The following is a 24,721-nucleotide window of genomic DNA, read 5'->3' on the forward strand; positions in this document are numbered from 1 at the left end:
TAAACCAGATTTGCCTTTTAATGGTTACCAGGATTTAGATGTAATTTCCCAAAAGAAAAAAGTGACGCTTCTCAATTACATATAAAACAAGAGAGCAAACATTTTAAGAAATCTGGTTTTAAAGTAGGATCGGGTGGGGGCGGGGGGTCTGAATCACAGAGCATCAGCCAAGAGGGACATAAAGGATCCACACGGGTCCGGTCCTTGTAGAAAGCATCGTGAAACCTACGGAAGTACTCACAGGTGCAGGAACCAACCCTAGGGAGAAAGACACCGGAGAAGCAGCTCTCTGGCCGCAGAGAAAACCATCCACCCAAAGCACCATGCAGAAGCCAACCAGAGGCTAACAGGGCATCTCGCAGACAGAACTTCTTTAACGGAATCTATTCCTGAGGACACAGCCGCTTTCAATGACGATGTTCAGTCCCCCCACCCGGGTGCCCTCCAAATGTCCAGCTTTATCTGCCTCCTCCCGAGAGCACACGGATGTGCCACATCCCAAACGAGGGCTCCGCGACTCCCCCGGGCATGCTTCCTGCCACCACGGACTTGGGTGCGTGCATGAGGAGGAGGAGAGTGCAGAGCCGTGGGTATCCCAGAGCCCCACCCGCGTGCTCTGGGCTCATCCTCCAAAAAACCAATCACTGATTCTTCTGAAATATTTCAGTTAAGCACAACCACCAATGCTTACTATTTCTGCCCAATTTCAACCTAATCAGTGTTCAAAATAGCTACAAGAGGCTTTTTAAACAGGATCGACGGGATCCCTGTGAGGGGAAACACATGGGTAGAGAGGAGGAGAGGGACGAATGAGCCCAGAGGGCCTGTGATCCTGGAGCGCACAAAGCTCAGCGGCTCGTTTCCTGCTGAGCAGCTAAGAAAAGTTCAGGGATATTTGGTTTGGTGTCACTATAACATCTCCAGGTCCACATGTAGCCAAAAACCCACCCACGGACCACACTGCTCTGCTACCCCGAGGACTGGGACACAGCGTGTGGGTTCCTGGACAAATGCAGCCTCCCCGTCCACGTGCTGCTCGCTTCCCGGTGCCTCGGCTCAGGTTTCAAAGAGTCTGTGGAAAGCAGGCCCGACCTCCGCGATCATGTCGGTGGTGGTGGTGGAGCGGCCGTGCTTCTGGAAGGCCTGGTGGCTGCACTGCCTCGTGAGAGAGCACGCGCCCATGGCAGCCAGGAGAAGAGGGCTGGACCTGGAGGGGGATGAGCGTCAGACGGCAGGCCCCCCCACCGCCCCAATGGTTGAGGTTTATAGTGATCTGCAGCCCCAGAGAGGACTACCGAAGACCTGAGAACGTGGGTTCCCGCCACCCTCACCAGATGCCCACGGGGCTTTGTTTCCACGTGTACACACGCCGGGCAGGTGCTCCCTGCCTCCCGGTGTGCCACCACCCCATGGCCTTGCATGGCTTCACAGGTGGGGGGGGCTCCAGACCAAGGACACCCCGCCCCAGCGCAGGTGGCCACCACTGTCCCACGATAGGTGTAGAAGACAGGAGCCCACAGAGCAAGAGCACCCCTGCCCTGGGATCGCTTCCACGGGACACCGATGTTTCACGAGGCTACACGTTAAACGTATGGGCAACCTGAATGGCTCACATGGTTCAAAACTCTCGGGCGGGGGGCGGCAAGCAAAGATGTCACATACCCATTTGTCTTCTCAGGTCCGGCGAGCAGCGCCCAGTGCACCAGGACGCCCAGGGCGCCCGACAGCAGGTCTCCCTGGCCACCACACCTGCGGCTGCTGCCCTCCTGCACACACTCGAGCACTGCGGGGCAAGAGGGCACGGCCATCGGACGAGCTCGCCTGTGCCCGACAGTACCCAGGCGGCCCGGTTTACAGGAGAGCAGGCCCAGGCCGCCCCAGAAGCACCTGCCTGTGCAGCGCAAGCGGCGAGCAGACCAGTCCCACTCGGGCCCGCCGGAGCAGATGGGGAGAGGCGCGCAGGTACCCGGGGTCCTCGGGCCGCAGGCCCCTGGAGCCTGGGCTGCCCACGGCTCCTCAGGGACACGCGCCATCTTCAAGGAGGTGCGTGCCCTGCGCAGACCCAGCCGGCAGCCGCTCATCCTTCTATGCCATGTAACCAGCAGCCACTTCGGGAAGCGTGGGGTCATATCCCCGAGTCTAGAGCACTTTCCAGCAACATGAACCCCAAAGGTTTCCGGGTCGCTCAGAGAGCACTCCCTCGGTGTCTCCTGTCGTCCAGGGGCGTGCGTGCGAGCGAGCCTCCCGCTCCCCGGTCAGTGGGCCTACAGCACAACAGCAATTCTGTATGACGTCCTATCACGACGAGTGCGCTCCCTGCCTCCTGCTCAGACTACATGAGGGGAGGGCCTGGCCGCGGGGCACTAGGGAGGCTCGACACCTCACGGTCACGGACGGTCACAAACACCCGCCCTAAGCTCCCCCTGCTGTTCCCACTGGACAGCCGGCAGGCCTCGGGGAGAGCACGAGGCAGAAGCTGCCACGCATCCAGCGCCTGGCGACCCCTCCACCCGCAGCAGCTCCCAGCTCCCTCATTTCCAGCCCTTCTTAAAGCAGAACAAGATGCATGGAATATTCTGGTAACTGCCTCTCCCGGCGCTGGCAGGCAGGCCGGGGGCCCTAGAGCGCCACCTGCCGGTAGGACCGCAAGCCCGCCACACGGCTTCCTGCAGACGGCAACAGAACTAGCCGCCGCACCGGACATCAACTAGGATGAACGCTTGGCGTGCTCCCCGCCCTTTGCAAAACTGAGAAGTAAAACCAAGCTCATCGGGAAGCCCCCGTGTGTGGAACATGGGTGACACAAAGGACCGCGTGTGCCGTGACTGTGGTCTTCCAGGGGCTGGTGTCCAGCGCCACCACACTGAGTGACATGAGTGAAGCCCACGGCTACCCACCCTGTTCACCGTCCGAGATCACGTCCCGCTCCCCTTTCCGGACCACGGTGACATTCCCCAAGGCCTGGCTGAGTCTCTGCACAGCTTCTCGATCGCTGCCGTCCCCAGGGTCTCTCAGCTGCAAGGTGGGACAGCACAGACCAGGCCATTGTCAGACACATGAAAGGAGCCCACCATCACGGGTACGTCCTGCCTGTCTACCCTGACTCTTAGACACACGCACACGCACATACACACACACACTCTCTGCCGAGAACCCCAGCCCCACGCACGGAAAGGCACAACACATCCACTAGGGGGAGGTAGGCCCAGAAGAGCTGGACAGCAAAGTCCTGGGGCGGATGCGCAAACACCGCTCACGTACCCTCCCCCTACCTTTGGGTCACAGTTAGGGAACCCTGCCCAAGGCTGGAGTTTCACAGGTTTGCAGAGGTGACAACTCTGAAGAATCACGCACTAACATCTACGGGACGCTTACTACGTAAGAACTCGGGAGTTTACATTCATCATCTCGTTTCGTCCTCAGACCCTACGAAGTGATGCTCTCAGGACCCACAGTTCACAGGCGAGGCAACGCAGGACAGGGACGGAGTGCTCCGCCCAGAGCCCAGCACCCCACCTCTCCCCCAGTCAGAGATGTACGAGGGAGAAGATCCCCATCATTCCATGCACCACCGAGAAAGAAGAGCACTGTTAGCATGTGGGAAACATGCATCTCCTCGCTGGCCATCTGCAAGTCCGCCTCTGCAGGGACAGCTGGGGAAGAAGCAGAGCCATCTCTCACCCCTCCTCAGAATGGGGAGGGCTTACGCCCCATCTTTTGGGTGGTCAGCAAACTCACCACAGCTTCAGAGAGTCTGTTGAATTCCACGTGGTTGGGAGTGAGAACGGCCTTCCGGTAGCCCTGGAGGAGGGCTGGGTGCCGAGCGATCAGCCACAGCCCGTCCTACAGACAAGGACAGGTACATAGAGCACAGCCTTAGGGGCCTGGCTGGGAGAAGGGGCAGGAGAGGAGTCACACTCACTGCATCGATGACGACGGGGATGTCCCTGGCCTTGGCTGCTTCTAAAATGCCCTGCAAGGAAAGAAAGATATGCTGAGCAACAAGGCCATCACCCCTCAGTGGAATTAAAAGACCAAGCAAGCAGTACCCTGATGAACTGCAACATCAGGTCATCAACAAACACACAGGAAATGATAAATGCATGCAATAAGCAGAAAAAGACCCAAATGAACAGACAGCAGCCCCCCTGTAAGGCAGGGGCCCTGGGACTCTGGAAAGAGGAGTCCATGGGAAGCCCAGTACACAGCGCTGGGCCAGGCGAGCCCATGGAGGCTGACCCCAAGCTAGAGGCTCCAAGGGTCCCCCCAACATTAATCCTCAGGGTTCCCAGATGAAAAATCTGAAGTCAGCAGAATTCCCCCAAATCGCGAGTTTTTATGCATTCTAACACTCTGTTTTAAAATAAGTGACAATAATAAAAGTGAATCACCTCTCTGAAAAAGTTATACTAAAGTCTGAGGTTTTTTGCCAAATTATCTATCTACGATCAACATGCATACGGTCGCTTATTATGAACCAGTATTTTACAAGATGACACGTTGCAATAGCATGGAACAACCACCTCCCCCCGAAACACACACTTGAGAGTAGAAAACATCGAGGACGGTGAAGCAAGAACCCCACTCCAGGATGCCTGTGTCCTTACAAGAGGAGACCAGCTCACAGACAACATGGAGACAACCGGATGGGGACACAGTGGGCAGGCAGCCGGCCATCTACCAGCCAAGGACAGAGGCCTCAGGAAGAAACCAAACCTGCTGACACTTTGCTCGTGGACATCCTCCAGGACTGGAAGAAAACCGACGTCTGCGGTTTAAGCTCCCGCCTGCGGTGTTCTGCCGAGGCGGCCCCAGCAGACGGAGACAGACGTCCGCCATCATTTCCAGGGCCCACCCCCCGCGGACACCACGGACTCCCTAGGAAGTGCCTTCTGGCCACAAGAGTTCTGAGAAGCCAAGGAACCAGCAAATGAATACTGGACAAGGGAAGGCTGCTCTAATGGCCCTGAGTCCTCGTCTTAAAGAAGTGTTGACCTCTTTGTGAGACAGCTTCTGACTGAGGCTCCAAGTGAGACGAGTCCACAGACAGCGACCGAGCGAGCAGGACATCACCAGGTCGCAGCTCTGGACCCCAGCGAAGCTGCTGGGACTGAAGGACATGGACTCACAGTCCAAAAGACTCAGAGTCGTGTGAACTTGAAGAAAATCACTTTACTTCTCTGAAACTCCATTTTCTGGTCTATAAAATGAGGATAATGTCTCAAATGATATATATATATATATTTTTTTAAGATTTTAATTGTCAGAGACAGCGCGCGTGCTCGTGAGCACTTAAGCAGGGGGAGTGGGAGAGGGAGAAGCAGGCTCCTCACTGAGCAGGGAGCCCAATGTGGGGCTCGATCCCAGCACCTGAGATCATGACCTGAGCCGAAGGCAGAGGCTTCACCGACTGAGCCACCCAGGCGCCCCTCGTATAATACTTTGAAGTTTGTATGCGGATGAGAAATACCAACTCTAAAGAGGTACCCAGTTCTTGGCAAGGGAGCTGGCGGGCCACAAATGGCGGCTGCAGGGGAGGCCACCTGCCGGCATCACCACCGCCAACCTCACCTACGGGATGGACAGCAAAGGAGGGAAGCAGCCGCACCCCCACAGGTCAGAAGAGGCTGGGTGCCGGCAGAGCAGCGGCCCCGTGTGTCCGGCAGTAAGTCCAGCTACAGTCAATCAGGGGGCGCTCCCGCGTGGGACAGTGGCACCCGGGGGGGGGGACCCCGGAGCAGAGGCCCGGCAAGGGCAGCCCTGTGGGGGCGAGGGGGCTGCTGCAGCCACCACCACCTGGCCATACACCCCCCAAGCATTTATCCTGAAGGACACACCCAGAAGAGTTGGACAAATATAGGCGCAGACATGTTTGAGACATCACTACCACGTTAAGAAAAAGCTGTACACCACCTAACTGAACTAGTTAAATACTGTATATAGTGATATAGCCATTAAAAACACCGAGGACCAGGTACACAATCTATCCGGGAAAAGCCTCCAGGACTTATTACACAGGAGCAAGCTACAAAGGAGCATGAAGAGCATGAAGGGAGTTAGTCAAGAGCCCACATACTAGATCCAGAAACTGCAGGTCAAAACCAGCGTATAACGTGGAGGACTGAGTACCGCCAGCAGCAGCAAGCCCTCCCCCCAGCTCATCTACACGTCCAGCATGTTCCCCGTCAGAATCCCCGCTGCCTCCTCCGGCCCTAAAACTCCTGTGGGCATCACGGGACCCCCAGCAGCCCAAATACTCTGGACGCGAACAATGCTGGTGGGATCACAGCCGCTGCCATCAGGACTGGGGGTCGCCGCACAGGGACAGCCATACAAATCCATGAACAGAGACGAGAGCCCCAAAATACACCACTGCCTTTCTGTCCAGACTTTCAACAAGGCTGCCCAGATACCAGTGGAGCGGTGCTGGAACGGAATATCCACTCCGTAGACCAGACATGAAAATTTACTCAAAATAGACCACAGATCTACATATAAGAGTTAAAACAAAGCTCTCAAAAGACAGGACTTGATCAGAATTAAAAATTCATGCTTAAAAAAAAAAAAAGTGCAGCAAACAGGAGTTCCTCCAAATGTGAAGCGGGGTTATCACCGAAGTCTGTACATGAAGATTCGGAGCGGAACTGCTCACAACAGCCCAGAGCGGAAGCCACCCAATCGTCCTTCAGGTGATGGGTAACCGAACCGCGCTCCACCCGCACAAGGGAACACCCAACAGCAAGGAGAGGAGCGGAGCACTGACCCACCCTGCGCACGCGAGCCCCGAGATGCTGCTGAGTGAACACAGCTGGTCACGAGCACCGCGTCCTGTAAGACCGCGTCGCCCTGAAAGGTCAGGAATCGGCAAATCCACAGACCGCAGGTGGAGGAGTGGATGCCAGGCTCTGGGGAGTTTGAGAGGAAAAGGGAGCAGTTGCTGATAGATGTGGGGTTTCTTTTTGGGAGGATGAGAATGTTCTAAAACTGATCATGGTAGTGGCTGGACAACTGTGAATGTACTTAGAAACCACGGAATTGGGGGCGCCTGGGTGGCTCAGTTGTTAAGCGTCTGCCTTCGGCTCAGGTCATGATTCCAGGGTCCTGGGATCGAGCCCTGCATCGGGATCCCTGCTTCTCCCTCTCCCTCTGCCCCTGCTTGTGTTCCCTCTCTGTCAAATAAATAAAATCTTTAAAAAAAAAAAAAAAGAAGAAACCACAGAATTGGACGCTTTAAATGTGTGAATTGTGTGGCTGTAAAAACTCTGAAACTGAAATTAAGAACTCAGCAATTTACGACATGGCCACTTCAGGGGTGTAATTTAATTTCTCCAATTTAATTTCCTCATCAGAAAAAGGAGGATAATGGGGCGCCTGGGTGGCTCGGTCGTTAAGCGTCTGCCTTCGGCTCAGGTCATGATCTCAGGTGCTGGGATCGAGCCCCACATCGGGCTCCCTGCTCAGCAGGAAGCCTGCTTCTCTCTCTAGGCCCACTGCCCCTGCTTGTGCTCTGTGAAGTAAAATCTTAAAAAAAAAAAAAAAAAAGAGGATAAGGAGAGAAATCTAATAGGGCTGTTTTCAGGATTGCACCAGATAATGCATTTGTTCAGGAAACATCTACTAAAGTGTCTGCTATGGAGGAGGCAGCGAGCGGGAAGCAGACGGCGTCCGGGCTCCTTCCTTTGTAAAATGGGGAGAACACCAGCACCAACAGGAGGGCTTGGTGGGAACGGAGTGTAGCAACAGAAAGCACAAGGAAAACGCACCCAATGTGAGTACAAGTCACAGACTGTACCAAGCGCAATAACCCAGTAGAACATGAGAAGGAAAACAGAGCCGAGCGGATGAGGAAGGTGCACGGCCCGTCTCGGGTCCTCCGGCCAGGGCTGGGTGTGGCCCTGGCACGCGTATTTGTCCCAAGGGAGAAAAATACAAGGAATTCTGGTAAAATCCAAGCACGTTTTCCCACTCATTTAAATCGTTGTTTCAAAAATAAGTTCATTTCTCATCACTGATCTTAAGTTTTCTCTGCACATGAAATCCTCTGCTGGGCACCTGGGTGGCTCAGTTGGTTAAGCGACTGCCTTCGGCTCAGGTCATGATCCCGGAGTCCTGGGATCGAGTCTCACATCGGGCTCCCGGCTCAGCAGGGAGCCTGCTTCTCCCTCTGACCCTATCCCCTCTCATGCTGTTTCTCTCTCTCAAATAAATAAATAAAATCTTAAAAAAAAAAAAAAAAAGAAATCCTCTACTGAGGAATGAAGCGGCCAACACTCGGGGAGCTCAGGGAGACGTGGGTGAGGGTGAGGCGTCCATGCCCGGCGTGGCAGCTGCTCGGAGGTGGGCACGCCTAGGGGTCAGGTGGACGGCACAGAAAGCCACGCTGCCACGGCAGAGCAGGCTCGGGGCCTGCAGCTCACCATGGAAGCCGAGAGGGCGTCTTGGTTTGCGGTTCTGTTCCAGAGACACCCTGACAAGTGGCTTCCTGATGCAAATCGCCATCAGACCATGCGGAGTCCGCTCGAGCTGCCGTGACAAATGCCACATGCTGGGTGGCTTGGAAAAACAAGGAATGCACTCCTCACAGTTCTGAAAGCTACAAGTCCAAGATGGGGGTGCCGGGGGAGGGTCTCCTACAGGTCACAGATCACTCACCGTGTTCTCACCTGGTGGAAGGGGAAGGGAGCTCTGGGGGCTCCTTTATAAGGGCATGAGTCCCATTCAGGAGGCTGCTCCACCCTCACGACCCAACCACCCCCCTCCAAGGCCTCACTTCCTGACACTTCACCTTGGGGGTGAGGCTTCCAACACGTGGATCTGGGGGGAACACGCGTTCAGGCTGCAGTGTGGTCCCCAACAGCCTACACGAACAGCTCTCCTGAGGAAGCAGCAGCCGAACCCCAAGGCTGCTCCCACAGAAGTCAGACACGTCTACACCAACAGCACGTGGGTGTCTCCCAAGTACGTAAGCGAGAAACAGCAGCATGATGTGAGAATCGGGGACCACGAGCACGAGAGGAGGACAACGAGGCCAGAGAACGTTGTGAGCTGCACTCTGTCGTGACCAAGTGGGGCCAGAGGTTAACGGACAAGTCACAAAGGTCACGAAGCCCATCATGCCGATGGTCCTCCCCACCCTGGCAGGCGCCCTCACTGGCCTCTCTTCCCAGAGACAAACCACCGGGAGAGGCCATCACAGCCCCGCCAGCCGCGCAGGGCCGCCACATCCGGACACCGTGCACGGCAGACCCGTCTACACACGGGCTTCCCCACTCGGATCTGCCCCTCACCTCACGCGAACCAAAGGCTCTTGCGCCCCGCAGTTAGAGTCTACTCCTACTTCTCGGCAAGTGGTCGAGATCGACGACGCTGCCTGCGTGTGACGTGCCCCACGCTGGCTCCCGGCGGCCCCGACCCAGGGCCGCTCAGACTGTGCAGCGGGTCACCGAGGGTCACGGCTCGACTGTCCGGGACTGGCTCTCCAATTACTTGTCCCAAATGAACTGCTGGTTCGTTCGGCACCCCTGTTCTCTCGGCTCTTTGTGAGAGGGCTGAGTGGCTGTCCCTACCCCCCAGGCGCCCATCACCACACTTCTCATTCCAGAGGGGAGACCCCCGAGCCCCAGGCGGTCCCAGGGAACGCCCCCCTCCCCCGCCCGCTGCAGTATGACAAGCTGAGGCCCCGAGAGCAGGAGACTCCTTCTGTCTGGTCTGGTCTGTTTTAGGGTCATTCTTCTCTCTGCCTAGTGCCTCCTCTCTCCCCCAAACCATCCTAATTTTCCCATCAGGAGGCTCCGAAACACTGAACAACACAAACTCCAAGAAAACACTTCTCTTCTGACTCCACGAGCTGAGTCTATGAGGAGAGGCATGTTCAATAATTCTCTACATTTACCTTAACGTTTTCGAGAAGAGTATCATCTCGCCCCAGGCCGGGTCCCACGACCAGGACGTGCAGCCGGGGCAGCCACTCCTCCACGTGCTGAACGGCGCTGGGGCTGTCGCTGCATGGAGAAAGTGAGGCCAGAGCAGCTCAGTCTGATTTGCACTTACTGGCTAGGGAGCCTGCACATTTTTCTGGATTTCCCCAGGTCCTTCTCCTGTTGCAGGACCCAGGCCAGGACCCCAGCCTGCATCTAGCCATACCTCCCCCGTCAACTCCATCGGGCTCATCCTTTCAACCCCAAGGTAGAAATCTAGCTTTCAGCATCTGAACAAAGCTACAATGAGACATTCTGGCTACTTTCAAAATGGTCTTCACCCTCTAGAACGAACCAGTTTGTTTCCATCACACAGGGGTACTTTATGCACTCAAAGGGGCACCTGGGAACCCTGTCACTGAGAATAGGACCTGCAAGCTGTACGGGATTGTGTCACTTCACCACACCACCTTCCCACCCATCTCGCTCCTCACTCTTAGAACCCACTTTGTGAGGCTTTGCCCCCAACAAGCCCACCTGTGCTTAGTCTCCGTGTCTGACGGACTGCAGGGACAAAGGCCCTTCCAGAAGAGTGCCAACGGTTCTCCAGAATACCCCTCCTCCCCCATTCCTGCCCACGCTGTGCTCCCAGCTGTTGGGCACTGGGCTGTCCCTGCTGACACGCACCCCTGCGTAGCCTCATCCTCGTCTCCCGGCTTTAAACACCTCCCACGTTAATACCCCCAGATCTACACCTTCCCTGACCACCTCACTCTTGTCCGACACATCACAGCAATGCTGCTTGGATGTCCAACAGGCAAGTGAAAACACATCCAAAAGTCAGCTCCTGATGGTCACCCCCACCAAACCTGCTCCCCCACGTTCCCCACCTTGTCAAGTGACAACTAGCTTGGATCAAACCCAGAGTGGCCTCCAGGACTCTCATCTTTTCCTTCTACCCCATATCCCACCTGCCAGCAGATCCTGGGGCTGCACTTTCAAATGAACCTAGAATGTGACCCCCTCTCCTACTTCTACTCACTAGGACCCTGACAACCCCCTTCTCATGCAACCCCTGCTCCCACCCTGGGCCCCAAAAGCTCATTCTCCACAGCAGCCAGCTAAGTCTTTAAAATGTACATTGGATCCATTCCTCCCCTGCTCAAGGGCTCTAGCACATCCCTTCTCCCTTTTCCTCATTTACGTGAAAGCCGAAACCCCTAGGATGACCCCCATGACCTACCTGCACAGCTTGGCCCTGAACCTCTCGGGTCACCCGCCCTGAGTCCCCAGTGCTCCCCAAAACTCCTTGGCTTGAACTGCGGCAACAGCCCTTCCCCAGGTCTACAGGTCCCTACCTTAGCGCCACTCTCTGGGCCCCTGCCCACCATTACCCTAGTGAAAACTGCACACGGGCAACGCGCGTGCACACGTGATGTGTGGCACGCATGCTGCCCACGCAGCTGGCATTCCCTGTCTCCTGCCCTGCCCCTCTGCGTGGTCCTCATCACCCTCTGACATCCTCCTCTCTTGCTTGTCCGTCTCCGGAGCTATGCTCCCCGATATGGCAGACACCAGCCACACGTGGCGATGCTTTAATTCAGCTTCTAAGTCCCACCGGCCACATCTCAGGTGCTCAGCAGCCACGGATCTGGACAGCACCGAGAACGCGTTCACCACTGCAGAAAGCTCTAGGACACAGGGCTGCCCTAGAAAGGGGGCTGCACGGGAGCAGGTGTTCTGCCTGCTTGGTTCAATGTCGTCCCCGTGGAAGCCAGTGGAAGCACCTGCTGAACGAGGAACGGCCCGTGCCTGCTCGACAGGCCCCTCGTTATCGCCGTGGGCAGCACAGCTGCAGCAAGGCCAAGACCTCTGTTAGGAAGCTTCAGCCATTTCTGACGGAACACCGGGCAGCCGGGGGGCATAGCGCCCCGGGGGCCCAGACCTCTCCCATGCCGTACACTCATGGCCGCTTGTCTTCTGGCCAGTGGGCTCCTTACAGCCTCCTTCTGACAGCACCCGCCTACCACCTCCTAGTACAGCAGCCGCTCCACAGAGGGACTCCGAGCCCACAAGAAGGCCCCGTGGCCGAGGAGCCCGGGTGCAAGCAAAGCACCCCGAGCAGCCCCACTCACAGAACTGGGTGAACGATCAGCTCCGGGCTGTACGACTTGATCACAGGCGCGGCCTCCCGGGTGCAGAACACGTGGGATAAATCTGCGCCCTGAGAAATGAGCACAACAGGCGGACTCAGAGCAGGGCCCGCTCAAAGGACACGGAGGTGGCCTCAGCACCAGCCCCTCACCGGGGCCCTTAAACTATAGCGAGGTGGCTCAGAGGAGGATGGAAGCCAAGGAAAGGGCTGGTAAGAAAGCAGACTTCTGCTGCCACCCAAGAGGCAGGTCAACCCAGACCAGCTCTGGCTGCATCACCCCGAGGGCCACGGGGAGCATGTTTCACATTAACTGTGCCAACTGGGCCATTAGGACTTGATCAAAGGCCTGGGAAATCGCCAAGGCGTAAAGACGCCAACTGCTTAAGTAAGGACTAAAGCGGCATTCTAGGATCATGGTGGTGAAGGACAGTTCTAATAAAACTTCAGTTAGGGGCACCTGGGTGGCTCAGTCGGTGAAGCATCTGCCTTCAGCTCAGGTCAGGATCCCAGGGTCCTAGGATCGAGTCCCGCATCGGGCTCCCTGCTCAGCGGGGAGTCTGCTGCTCCCTCTGCCTGCCACTCCCCCTTCTCGTGATCTCTAATAAATAAAATCTTAAAAAAAAAAAAAAAATCCAGTTCTGTTGTCACTGCACAAGGTCAGGATAGATTTAAAGGTTTCTCTTACCCATAATTACCCTAGGATATTGAGATTTCTATCAGAAAACATTTCTTTAATCATATTTAAAGAATTCAACTCTTGGGGCGCCTGGGTGGCTCAGTCGGTGAAGCATCTGCCTTCAGCTCAGGTCATGATCTCAGGGTCCTAGGATCGAGCTCCTCATCGGGCTCCCTGCTTCTCCCTCTACCCCTCCCCACTGCTCGTGGTCTCTCACATGCTCGCTCTCTCAAATAAATAAAATCTTTAAAAAATAAGGAAAGAATCCAACTGTTGACTAGACAGAGAAGCTGTAAATAGACCTACCACTTTGAGAGCTGAGATGGCAGCGAAGTAGGGCGCTCCAGTGTACCTAAAAAGGAAGATAGGGACAGTCAACATCCTCTGAGGAGGCCAGCACACCAGGGTTATCAGTGGGTCATAAAGACAGGAATCACGGAGCCCAGGGCCCAGCACCTCGCAGCATGGAGCCCAACGAGGCCTGAGCTCCCGGCCCGAGCTGAGATGGAGAGTTCGCCGCTCAGCCGACTAAGGCACCAGGCACCCCTGTCATGGAAGACCTTCGTACCACGTCAGGACCACTGGCTTCTCTGCAGCGCTGTGTTCAAACCGGAGGCTTGCCGAGGCCGTGGGAGCTCAGTGACGGCGCGGAGAACAGCGAGGCACACAGCGAGGCACGGGGACTCACCTCCCCCCGGCGTCCGTCCCACTATTCCCGAACGCCTGTATTTTTAACATTGCCTCCAGCACAGAAGGGGGGGGCAATTAGCAACGGGCAACAACATTTAAGATGTCTGCACTCTGCTCCAGTATCAGTTCTGGGCATCGATCCCTTGGAAGTAACCAGAGGCACATGTAAGTAGAAAAATGTACAGGAATGTCCACAGTCATATTGTTTAGTTGGGAAAAAGAACAGAGGTGACCGATCGCCTAACAGGGATTGGTTAATAAGTTACGGCCAGGGCGCCTGGGTGGCTCAGTTGGTTAAGCGACTGCCTTCAGCTCAGGTCATGATCCTGGAGTCCCGGGATCGAGTCCCGCGTCGGGCTCCCTGCTCGGCGGGGGGGTCTGCTTCTCCCTCTGACCCTCCCCCCTCTCATGTGCTCTCTCTCTCATTCTCTCTGTCAAATAAAATAAATAAAATCTTTAAAAAAAAAAAATAAGGGGCGCCTGGGTGGCTCAGTTGGTTAAGCGACTGCCTTCGGCTCAGGTCATGATCCTGGAGTCCCGGGATCGAGTCCCGCATGGGGCTCCCTGCTCGGCGGGGAGTCTGCTTCTCCCTCTGACCCTCCCCCCTCTCATGTGCTTGCTCTCTCTCATTCTCTCTCAAATAAATAAATAAAATCTTAAAAAAAAAAAAAATAAGTTACGGCCATCTTTACAATGAATACCACACATCCACTTACCAAGAATCGGTCTCTAGGAACCAACATGGAATGACTGATACCCAGGACATCGCATTAAATGAAAAGGAGGTCACACTGCCAAACAGCAAGCATACATAATGCAAAGCCCTGACACTTGTTTTCTGTTTTGTAATACTAGTACCTGATGTAAGCTTTGACTGCAAAAGCATCCACTTCGAACACGGCTATCTCAAACGCTTCACCAGCCCAGGACTAGGGAGAAAGCCAGGCCACCCCCACCCCCTTGAGGCTAGTTTGTTTTAAAGATCTTGGTTGATTTCAGGGCACCTGGGTGGCTCAGTTGGTTAAGCGACTGCCTTCGGCTCAGGTCATGATCCCAGGGTCCTGGGATTGAGTCCCACATCGGGCTCCCCCTGCTCTGCGGGGAGCCTGCTTCTCCCTCTGCCTTTGCCTGCCACTCCCCCTGCTTGTGCTCTGTCAAATAAATAAAAATCTTTAAAAAAAAAAAAAAAATCTTGGTTGATTTCAGTAACGGACTATTTGGGCCACTTGTAGTCTCTCTTCCGATGCTTTAAATTCCCAAATTCATGCTTTAAATTCACCAATAAGGAGTGAACCCTTGAGACCCTAGGTGCCCACCCTCACCCCCAATAAAAGGAGAACCCAAGCCCACATGATCTGTCCACCCACAACCTCGTTGTGTGTCCCCAGTGCTATGTCATTTCCAGATCTTGTAAGTAACACACCTTTATTTTTTCAAAGTTTCCTGATAGTTGTTGCTAAAGGGCATCTTGTGATCATAAGAACCACACAGGCAGCTCCAACTACAACACTGGTTATTGGCAGGCTGAGACTGGCACAAAACAGCGACAGCATGGTCCCAGTTTTGTAAAAAAATAGTTACATACACAGAAAAGTCTGGAAGGCTAATAATGTGCCCATGCTGTATTATTATATGGGGTACTATGAGGCTTTTACTTCACACATTTCTGCAGTGTTTGAATTTTTACAACAAGCAGATAATACCTTTATAATAGAATAAAGATGATCCTACTTTAAAGGTTAGTTCCTAAAGCTAATGGACATATTTTAAGTTAGATAATTACTCCCTAGCATGCTACACTACCAGACTTATCCGAAAAGAAAGCCTGATGGCCAGTTCTTCCCATGTAAATGTCCCAAAATATAAGGCAGGAGACAGAGGGGATGTGAGGACTAAAACCCCGGACCCCCTCAAGTCTCTCAAGGGATCAAGGGCCCAAGGGCCTGGTAGAGGCCACTGCACTGCTGGCCTCCATCCAAGATGCTGGAAGAGGGCTGTCCTTTTTGTTTGTTTGTTTTAGGAGGGCTCTCCTTTAACTGGGGACCCGAAGAAAGAGAAGCAGCTAAGAGCTAACGATCCAAGAATACAAAATGCAGTAGGAGAAAAAAACAGATGAGAAAGGAGAGCCAGTAACAGAGGCACATTTCCCTCATCCAAAGGGACCATGTTTACAGACAGAAAGGGTTCACCAAGTCCCAAGTAAGATTAGCGAAGATAAGACACACCCAGACACATCTAGAGGAAACCAGAATTCTAAAGAAAAAGAAAATCTTATAAACATCCAAGCAAGAACAAGTTACTTATAAATTAAAGCAAACTTCTTTTTTGTGGTGCAAAATACAGGCTAGAAGACAATGCAATCACATGATAGTTTAGCAAAGAAAATCATGCTACCTGAGAATCCCCAGCTCAGCCAAGGCACAACACAGCCCACCCACCACAGAAGACACAGCGGGTATGCAAGTCCTCCACAGGGTGCCCTGCGAACTGTCAAAGAAAATGCCAGAAAAGGGGCGCCTGGGTGGCTCAGTCGTTAAGCGTCTGCCTTCGGCTCAGGTCATGATCCCAGGGTCGTGGGATCGAGCCCCGCATCGGGCTCCCTGCTCCGCGGGAAGCCTGTTTCTCCCTCTCCCACTCCCCCTGCTTGTGTTCCCTCTCTCACTGTCTCTCTCTGTCAAATAAATAAATTAAATAAATAAAATCTTTAAAAAAAAAAAAAAAAGGAAAAGAAAATGCCAGAAGAGGCCAAGGACTCCCATCCCAAGTGCCGACCGTTTGGCCAGGCAGGAACTAGGCAGCAGCATATAGACTTGCGTGTAAGTACTCGGGGCTGCGCTAGGAATTCCCTAGGAGTTCTCAGATCAGTGTTAACGCTCTCCTGAGTGGCATTTGTAATTCATCATGGTAGTTAGAAAAGGCAAGCCCTAGTTAAATTTGAAAGCATAACAGTATTTCCAGATTAATAAAAGGAAAAACCTAGCAAAAATAAGGAAAAAATGGAAACACAACGAAAAATGAAGAGAAAACGTAACAAGTCTTAGAAAGTACACCAGGCAGACTGAATGTGAACAGGTTGATTTGCCTTATTAAAAAGAGCAGTTACTGTCACCTGGGGTTAAGAAACAAATCAAGCTGTGTATTATTTATAACACACCTAACTATGTGATAAACCGCTGAAAATACATAGCCAGGCAGAGACAGCACGTCAACATGAACAGAGAATAATAAGCAGTAGCTGAAATGGTAACCAAGGCTGAATTTAAGTCAAAGGCAAAGGTATCATTTATAAACAAGGACAGATTATAAAATTTTATGTGCAAACAACACGGCAGCAAAATTCATAGAACTAGAAAACAAGCCTTGAAAAAAGGCTACCATCTGTCAAATTTCCTTAATGACTTCCAAGAACATCTTCAAATTGACAAAGTAAACCAAACACATGCTGGTTTTCTCCTGATTACAAAGTAACGCCCGTTTATGGTATGTAGCCGGGTCAATACAGGAAAGTATAAAACAGGAAAAAACAGTCCCAGCCCCCCGCCCTGGGGGGAGTCTCCACACTGCGCACCAGTGAAGAGCTCACTCGGGGCCCTTACTGTTTTCTCCTATTCACAAAGTTCATCACTGAAAAATCCCAGGTGTCGGAACATCAGACTACACTGAGAAATTACTAGGGTCCAACCAGATAGACAGACGGACGACTGACTATAAGCAGGTAGACAGCCAGACAACAGAGACTGACTGCTTAAACACTAACATTTTCCAAGTCACTTACTCCTGGCAGCCTCCAACGACGCCTATTCTTCCATCTTGGCCTTTGTGCTTCTTGGAAGTTTGAGGAGGTATAATATTTCTCACCAGCTGCAAAGTATTCTCCATGTCCTTTATCGAATGTGCTTTATGCAGTGAAAATGCTCTTTGTAAAACTGAAAAACAGGAAAACGGAATCATTTAGAAAAATATCTATTAGCATACATAAAAAAAGAGACTGAAACAAGATAGCCTATTAACCAAAACACTTCCCAAAGTTGACTTAACATGGAGGCTACAGATTTTTATCCCATGGTTTCCTTATTTTATTTCTGTAAGCAAATGATGCTTAGAAATTACAACACAACACTAACACTAGCTGGACATATCAAGTTTGTTTCTGAAATGTCTCAGACATTTCCAAAGTCTAGTTAACCTTTCAGAGAGTGTTTTTAATGCATTACCACTTAATAAACTACTCATATTCTAGTTCAATCTTCCATTAAGTTTATCAGATCTCTTCTCTCAAACTGCAAAAGCAACCTCCCATACTCATACTCCCAACCTTCCAGTCATGTTTCTGACACTCAATTAGATACTAATTAACCTAGAAATGGCCTTCTAAATAGAGAACATAGCTTACACTGGGTTCAAAGCGGCATTTTAAAATAAGATGAAAAAGTAAATAAAATAAGATGATTTTGAATTGTCTCTAAATAGCTAGATTTTAATTGCCTTTCTAGAAAAACTTCCCTCATTACATTTGCCTTGATATTTAACCCAGCTCAGCTGTGAGAGAAATGCCATGTTCTATAACATGTTGCGTATTCAAGGTTTGAATAGATACTAAAGCACGTTTTCTCTAGAATTAAAGGATCTTTGCAAATATACACAATACTCACACAAGGCACCCAACATTCATTTCCTTCCAGTTATCTTAGCAGCAGAGAAAAACCAGGCAGGTGTCACAGTTCCAATGAAGACCAAAAGCTGCCCCAACTCCATAAGGTAAACAGCTTTATCTTTTAAAACACTCTTACAATTTTGCTTTTTATTCAACGATTTTATTCAAGTAATTTTCTTTAATGAGTAGCTGTAATTGCCACCTCAGCTGATGTGCCAGGTGCTGAGACCCCCACATGTGAGAATATTAATTACTGTCAACCCAACACTTTTCACCTGTTCCCAAACTAACACAAGACTAAAACTCAAAACAGAATCACTGTAAATCTTTGGCCAAGAAAAGGCCCAACTGGGCTTGCTCAGCCTTGGCGACAGCTGGCTGATCCCTCTGCTTCCAAAGTCTGGTGCCAAGTCTACCGTCCTGCCCCAGAGGCACCGAGCTACCAGAGCATCCCAACTCCTCCTCCGCCGAGTTCACTCCACCTCCCCAGTGCCTGTGCATGCCCCCTCCCAGACCGCCGTCTCCTCCTCGCACCCGTCACTGTGCACTCCCCGTAAGCTGCAGGAAGGGTACTAGGGCTGCTGCCATCAGATCCGGTGACACATCGCTGACTGCTGAAGAGCATCTCCACAGTCACGGAAACTTTAACACGTCCAGCTTAACAACATGATCCGTCAATACGAGAATATCAAAGAACGGCCGTGCCTTCAAATTCCTCACATCGTGAAATACAGTTGCTTTTTAAAGTCTAGAAACTGGGGGCGCCTGAGTGGCTCAGACGGTTAGGCGTCTGCCTTCGGCTCATGTCGTGATCTCAGGGTCCTGGGATCGAGCCCCACGTCTGACTCCTGGCTCAGTGGGGAGCCTACTTCTCCCTCTGCCTCTCCCCCTGCTCGTGCTCTCTCTGTATCTCTGTCTCGAATGAATAAATAAAATCTTTAAAAAAAAAAAAAAAGCCTAGAAACTGTAAAAGTGGAGTCCAAACGTAACCAATCACGTAAGGGGTGTTCTGGGTTCCTTACAATGTTGTGGGTTTATCAGGTTCCAGTACCTTCTATTCAGCACTTCGTCACACACAGAGTATCCCTAAGACCGCTACCCTTTGCTGACACAGCATGAGGCTCCCACCTCTGGCTTCAGGATAGCTGTTTCCCCACCCTCCATCACCTTGGAGTCTGGCACAGACCAAGACACTCCATAAATGTTTGAAAAACTAAAAGCATCTTGGTTTATTCTCATTAGCGGCCGGTGTATCCTTTTACAGATAAGGAAACTAGAGCCCAAAGACACAGGCCTGGGAAGATACCTGGGGTAGTAATGGATAAGCCAGACCAGAAGACACCATTTTACCAAAATGCTGCCATTTTACAGCAAATCATTTTTCCTTAACCAAATTGTCACCACACCAACCAAAAGACAAGACGACAACGATCAAATCCTTCTCAGTTGCCCCTAATAACCCTTTGGGAGGGGAGAATAAAATCACTTGAGAAGTACACCATTTTCACTGTTTAACCAGCAGTGTATGGATGCGAAGTAAATCCACTGCTCACCAGACTCTGTCCCATCCACCTGAGAGGAACGCCTTCTGTCAGCAAAGGGCCAAATGAAGGTCAATTACATCTCCCCACACTTCAGTTACTCAGTTTCAGCTGGCTTACTGGCATGCATCATTGGACTTATCCACAGAAATATTCAATGTTCTCAAGGATAAAAACAGCTTGACAAGAGGCGATTTAAACTTTATCCCATTACGTAACTTTATTTCCAGGACGATTCTGAGTCTGGAAGAACAGGTCAAACCCGTCTGATTTTTGTTTGTTTTACGGCAGTGGCGGAGGGAGCTTGGAGATGTGAACGGACTTCTTCGGCCTGGGCTGTTTTCTAGAATCACCACCTACAGCGCTCTCGGATAACGCCGTGTCTTTGGGCCACACTATGCTCCAAGCCAAAGGGAACCAGAGCTAATCTGGAGCGGCTGACAGCAATCCTTACAGTAACCCACAGGCCCTGAAGCTAGGATGGGAAGCCAGTGCTCTAGAACTCCACCTGTTTCGGGGTAAAAGTTCAGCGAATCAGCCCAATAATAAAACCTTGAACAAATGCCAAGAGAAACACAGCTAGCTAGGCACAGTGTGCAAATTCAAGACAAATGGCTACCAATGAAAAGTCTGAACAAACTGTGACCGAAGCGCCTCTGCGGCCCGTGTGAGTAAGGGAGGTGCAGAAGCTAAGAGACCCCTCAGTGCCTCTCAAAGCAACTGGCACCTGAAGCTAAGGTAATGCTGTGCGTCAACTATACTCCAATTAAAAAAGGCAATTGGAACTGTCGTGCGGAAAACCAAAAAGCCAAAACTCCCTAACAGTCATTCCCTGCTCTGCACCACTATATACACGTACGTAGCAAAATCTTTTTACTCTCGTAGCAAAAGTGAACTTTACCATTCCAGCTGGTTACTGGCTGGGGAACCGCGGGGGGCGTAATTTCGTATTCCCTCAGGCCCTGTGACCTTCCACACAAAGGTGGGTCAACAAATCTCTCCACCGCGTGTGAGAAATGGGATAATACAACCCACACGAATCCACACGTTCCCTAAGGGTCTACAACGCGTTCCTGTATTTTACGTAAATAATCATCCACCCGGCAAACAGGACGAGGAAGACCCCTTACGACGGCGTACGGGACTGCGATCGGGACAGCCCTGTTCTTGCACGCCTCCATTCTCGCTACACCACCCGTCCTGTTCAATAGCCAAGGGCGCGGCGGGGTCCTCGGGGGTCGCCCGGGCGAGCCCAGGCGCGCCCCGGCCCCTTGCCCCGCGGTACCGGCGCTTCCAGCCACCCCCCCACGAGGAGGCTGCTGTGCTGCGGGCCGCACGCGAAGCCCTCCTCGGCGCGGCCGCACGGAGGCCGTACACTTCCTCGCGGCCCCGGGCTCCCCGCGCGAGCGACCCTCGGCGGCGCCCCCCGTCCCGACGAGCGCCCGCGGCCGGGCACCTGCGTCCAGCGGCAGCTCGTAGAGCACGAGCGCGGCCGCGAGCAGCGCGACAGCGGCCGCGCCCGCGAGCACAGCCCGGGCCCCCGCCGGAGGGGCCATGCCCGCAAGGCCCGGATCGCTCTTACCTCGGGAGCAGGCCCCGGCAGCCGCCCAAACGGGACCCACGGCCATCGGCAGACTTCCGGGCTCCCGGCCGCCCCCGCGCCGCCGCCGGAACCAGAGCTCGCGGCGGACTTCCGGCTCCCGAAGGCCCACGCGCGGCCGCCGGAAGCCGACCCTCACAATCTGGCCTCGCCCCGCCCACAGACTGGCCTCCACCAGTCATAGACGGTGTCTGATGATTGACAAGCTCAATGCCCAACCCCGCAGGGCCCCAGCTCCCGACCGCTGGCGTTTGCCGGAAAGCAGGTTCCGCCGTCGGGATGCGTCTTAGGGATTTAGTGTTTGGGTTCTTTTTATCGTTCCTCTTTGGGGCTGCGGGCGTTATAGGAAGGGGGCAGACGCTGCCCAGTTGACACGCACGTTACTCTCGGAAAGCAGGTGGGGGCCTGGAGCACCACCTCTGCGCAGTCCGGTTCCGTTCTGGGCCGGCTGTGCGCCCTGGACTCCACGCCGGTCTGTCCCCCTGGGGGGCTCCCGCGCGGCTCCCCGCCGCCGCTGCAGCCGCTCCAGTCAGAAACCTGGAGGGCGTCCTCTCTCCCCGCCTTGCCCCTCCCGCATCCCTCGTCCTGAGGGCCTGCCTTGCAGAGGCTGCTTTCAGGCAAACAGGCTAGAGCCCGGGAAGGCGGACGGGCCCATGGCGACCCCCTGGCTGAACACGGCCGGGCCCACTGGGGCGGCGCAGTACAGAACGGAGACGTGTTGTTCACGGTTCCGAAGTGCGCAAGTCTAAATTCAGCCTTTGGTGGTGGCCGTCGCTCCTTGGCGTCGCTTGCCTTGCAGCTGTGTCCCTACCGTCTCTGCCTGTGTCCTCAAACGGCGTTCTTCGTGAGTCTGGCCTCATATGGTGGTACTTTCCTCTTACAAGGACGCCAGTCATGTTGAATTAGGGCCCACTCTGATCACCTTATGCTAATTTGGTCATCAGCAAAGACCCTACTTTCAAGTAAGGGTACACTGACAGATACTGGGGGTTGGGACCTGAACAGATCTTGGGGGACACAACTCACCCATAACACCTAAATGCGCCTCCTTACTTCCCTACAGCAACAGGAAGATCGTGCCACTCCTCGAGGTGGTTTTGAATGTAGGTGAGGTTCGGTAGGGTAAGGATTCTTGAGACATCTTTGGTGCAAAAAGGTGATTTCACTAAAAGCATGGGGACAGGACCGAGTGCAGAAAGAGCTGCTACACCGGGGTTGTGAGGGGTGGCTCATTATATACTTGGGAGTTGGGGGAGGTAAGGAAATGGGAGGTTTTCAAAAGGACTTTCATATGCTAAAAAGGACCTACGAGATACTGGAGGCCTTGCCATTGTCAAGTTAAGGTGGTTTTTGCCACTAGCAAGGCATTAACATTAAGACAGTTGGGAGCTTCCTTCCAGAAGTTAAGGTATTGTTACGAATACTCTTTTGGGGGCGGGGGGTGGGGGCGCCTGGGTGGCTCAGATGGTTGGGCGTCTGCCTTTGGATCGGGTCAGGATTTCCGGGTCCTGGGATAGGGCCTGCATCCAGCACTCTGCTCAGCAGGGAGCCTGCTTCTCCCGCTCCCCCTGCTTGTGCTCTCTCTCTCTCTCAAGTAGATGAATAGAATCTTAAAAAAAAAAAAAAAAAAGAATGCTCTTTTTTTTTGGTAAGATTTTATATATTTGACAGAGAGAGAGCACAAGCAAGGGGAGTGGCAGAGGGAGAAGCAGGCTCTCCACTGAGCAGGTGCCTGACCCGGGGCTTCATCCCAGGACCTCGGGATCATGACCTGAGCCAAAGGCAGATGCTTCTCCCACTGAGCCACCCAGGCACCCCAAGAATGCTTCTTTCTTGTGAATCACTAAGACATTTGTAAACTGAGGGAGAGTCCTGTCTTGCAGGACTCTAATCTCTATAAGTTAACCATTTGTTTTTCCTTCTCTGAGCTTTAGGGCAGCCAGGAGTGCCTGAGGAATATCACACATATTCCACCTGGGAGTGTGTGTGTTGTGTGTGTGTGGGGGGGGGGTTGTGTGTTGTCAGCTTGTGCTTTGTCCTCAGCTTGCCTTCTGCTCCCTCATCACTCCTCATCCAAAGTTCCTTTCTTCCAAGGCCTTCTAGCCCCTATGTGATCCATGCACCTCAATCTCCTGCCACTGCCCTCCTTGCTCCCTCTCCTGGCTACACCTACTTCTTTGCCCTTAGTCTACCCTGCCCACCATGTTCCTGCTCTCCCTTCTGGGGGCGTGCTCTTTCTCCTGATACTGACATGGAGTGTGCATGCAGCATTTTATCAGTGCCAAGCCATTCCTGACCATTCTATGTAAAATCCATACCCCTTCTTTCCTGCTTCCTGTCTTGTTATTCTCTTAGTACTTCTCACTACTTGAGATATCCGCTCATTTATCCATTCATTGTCATCTACGCCACCATCACCATGTCTATAGAAGTTAGCTCCAATGGAAAACCTTTCTTTTGTTCTGTACTATATGCTCAGGGCATAGAACAGGGCGCATAGGAGGTGCTCCCTCTTTCTCTTTACTGAGGCATAATTTACATAACAATAAACTTCACGGATTGTAAGTGTTCACTTCCATGAGTTTGAACAAACGTATATAATCATGTAATCACTGATGTGGGAAACAAAGGAAAAAGAAAAAATTAATTTCCTTACTACTTACACCCCATTGACAGGTCCTTGAAACAGGCAGAGGGACCTTCCTCTAGGAGCTCAGCTGCCTGGATGTTGACACTTTGCTAAGGGCCAAAGGTAATCTTAGCCAAACTCCCCAGGATCCTGTGAGTCTACTTTAAACATATAGAGATTCCTTTGGAAACTCTCTTTATCTCTACCCCCCAAGATACAGGTTAGTAATCATCCTCCAAGCATGTGGCCCCCTGATATACATCTGAAGAGTCTCAAGACTGCGGGTTTACTAAATAGTATTAAATAGCCTTTTCCTAACAATAGCTAGCCCCCTCAGGGTCCTGGAAACCTTGTTTCCAAAATACTTTGGAGGCTTGTTCTATCCCTAACCTGTCCCAACTTGAAAGCATATAATCAATCACCCCTCACAACCCCAGTGCAACTCTTTCTGCCTACAGGTCCTGTCCCTGTGCTTTAATAAAGGGGTGCCTGGGTGGCTCAGTATTAAGCGTCTGACTTTGGCTCAGGTCATGATCCCAGGGTCCTGGGATGGAGCCCCACATCGGGCTCCCTGCTCAGCGGGGAGCCTGCTTCTCCCTCTCCCACTCCCCCTGCTTGTGTTGCCTCTCTTGCTGTGTCTCTCTGTCAAATAAATAAAATCTTAAAAAAAAAAAACTGCCTTTCTGCACTGAAGATGTGTGAAGAATTCTTGACTGTTTGCTCCTGGACCCCAACATTTCCTACATCAATCACCACCACATTAGTGATTTAGAACACACCTATCAAGACACCCCAATTCAGGCTTTTGTTGCTATTATAAATGTTATTTTCTTAATTTTAATTTTTATTTATTTATTAT

General features: G+C 52.6%; 1 protein-coding gene and 1 long non-coding RNA gene across 4 annotated transcripts in view; one reads left to right on the top strand and one right to left on the bottom strand.

The window, feature by feature from the left end:
- On the bottom strand, positions 1-21,310 carry NAXD (NAD(P)HX dehydratase). Its single transcript, XM_035003049.1, has 10 exons — positions 21,216-21,310; positions 17,214-17,364; positions 13,055-13,100; positions 12,053-12,141; positions 9,893-10,001; positions 3,923-3,973; positions 3,739-3,843; positions 2,898-3,015; positions 1,663-1,783; positions 1-1,207 (listed from the first exon to the last, which is right to left on the bottom strand). Exons 1-10 carry the CDS (start codon positions 21,259-21,261, stop codon positions 1,057-1,059), a joined length of 987 nt encoding a protein of 328 aa, XP_034858940.1. The 5' UTR covers positions 21,262-21,310; the 3' UTR covers positions 1-1,056.
- LOC118009234 overlaps positions 21,309-24,721 on the top strand; it is an 11,700-nt gene continuing 8,287 nt past the window's right edge. The window contains exon 1 of one of the 3 annotated variants that reach the window (XR_004678840.1): positions 21,309-22,077. This is a non-coding gene — a long non-coding RNA (uncharacterized LOC118009234). The remainder of the gene's footprint in view (positions 22,078-24,721) is intronic. The other 2 variants (XR_004678841.1, XR_004678842.1) reach the window with 2 other exon arrangements.

The sequence above is a fragment of the Mirounga leonina genome, unplaced genomic scaffold (assembly GCF_011800145.1).
Source record: "Mirounga leonina isolate KUSES-001 unplaced genomic scaffold, KU_Mleo_1.0 Mir_127, whole genome shotgun sequence".
NCBI classification, from domain to species: Eukaryota; Metazoa; Chordata; class Mammalia; order Carnivora; family Phocidae; genus Mirounga; species Mirounga leonina.

What these genes read in the sequence shown, in the direction of transcription:
- NAXD (XM_035003049.1), bottom strand. Translation starts at nt 21,261, where the DNA reads ATGGCCGTGGGTCCCGTTTGGGCGGCTGCCGGGGCCTGCTCCCGAG. An exon ending in TGCCGGGGCCTGCTCCCGAG is followed by an intron (nt 17,365 to 21,215) that starts GTAAGAGCGATC and finishes CCTGTTTTTCAG; the next exon opens with TTTTACAAAGAGCATTTTCA. An exon ending in CTGATCGTTCACCCAGTTCT is followed by an intron (nt 10,002 to 12,052) that starts GTGAGTGGGGCT and finishes TTCTCCATGCAG; the next exon opens with CGACAGCCCCAGCGCCGTTC.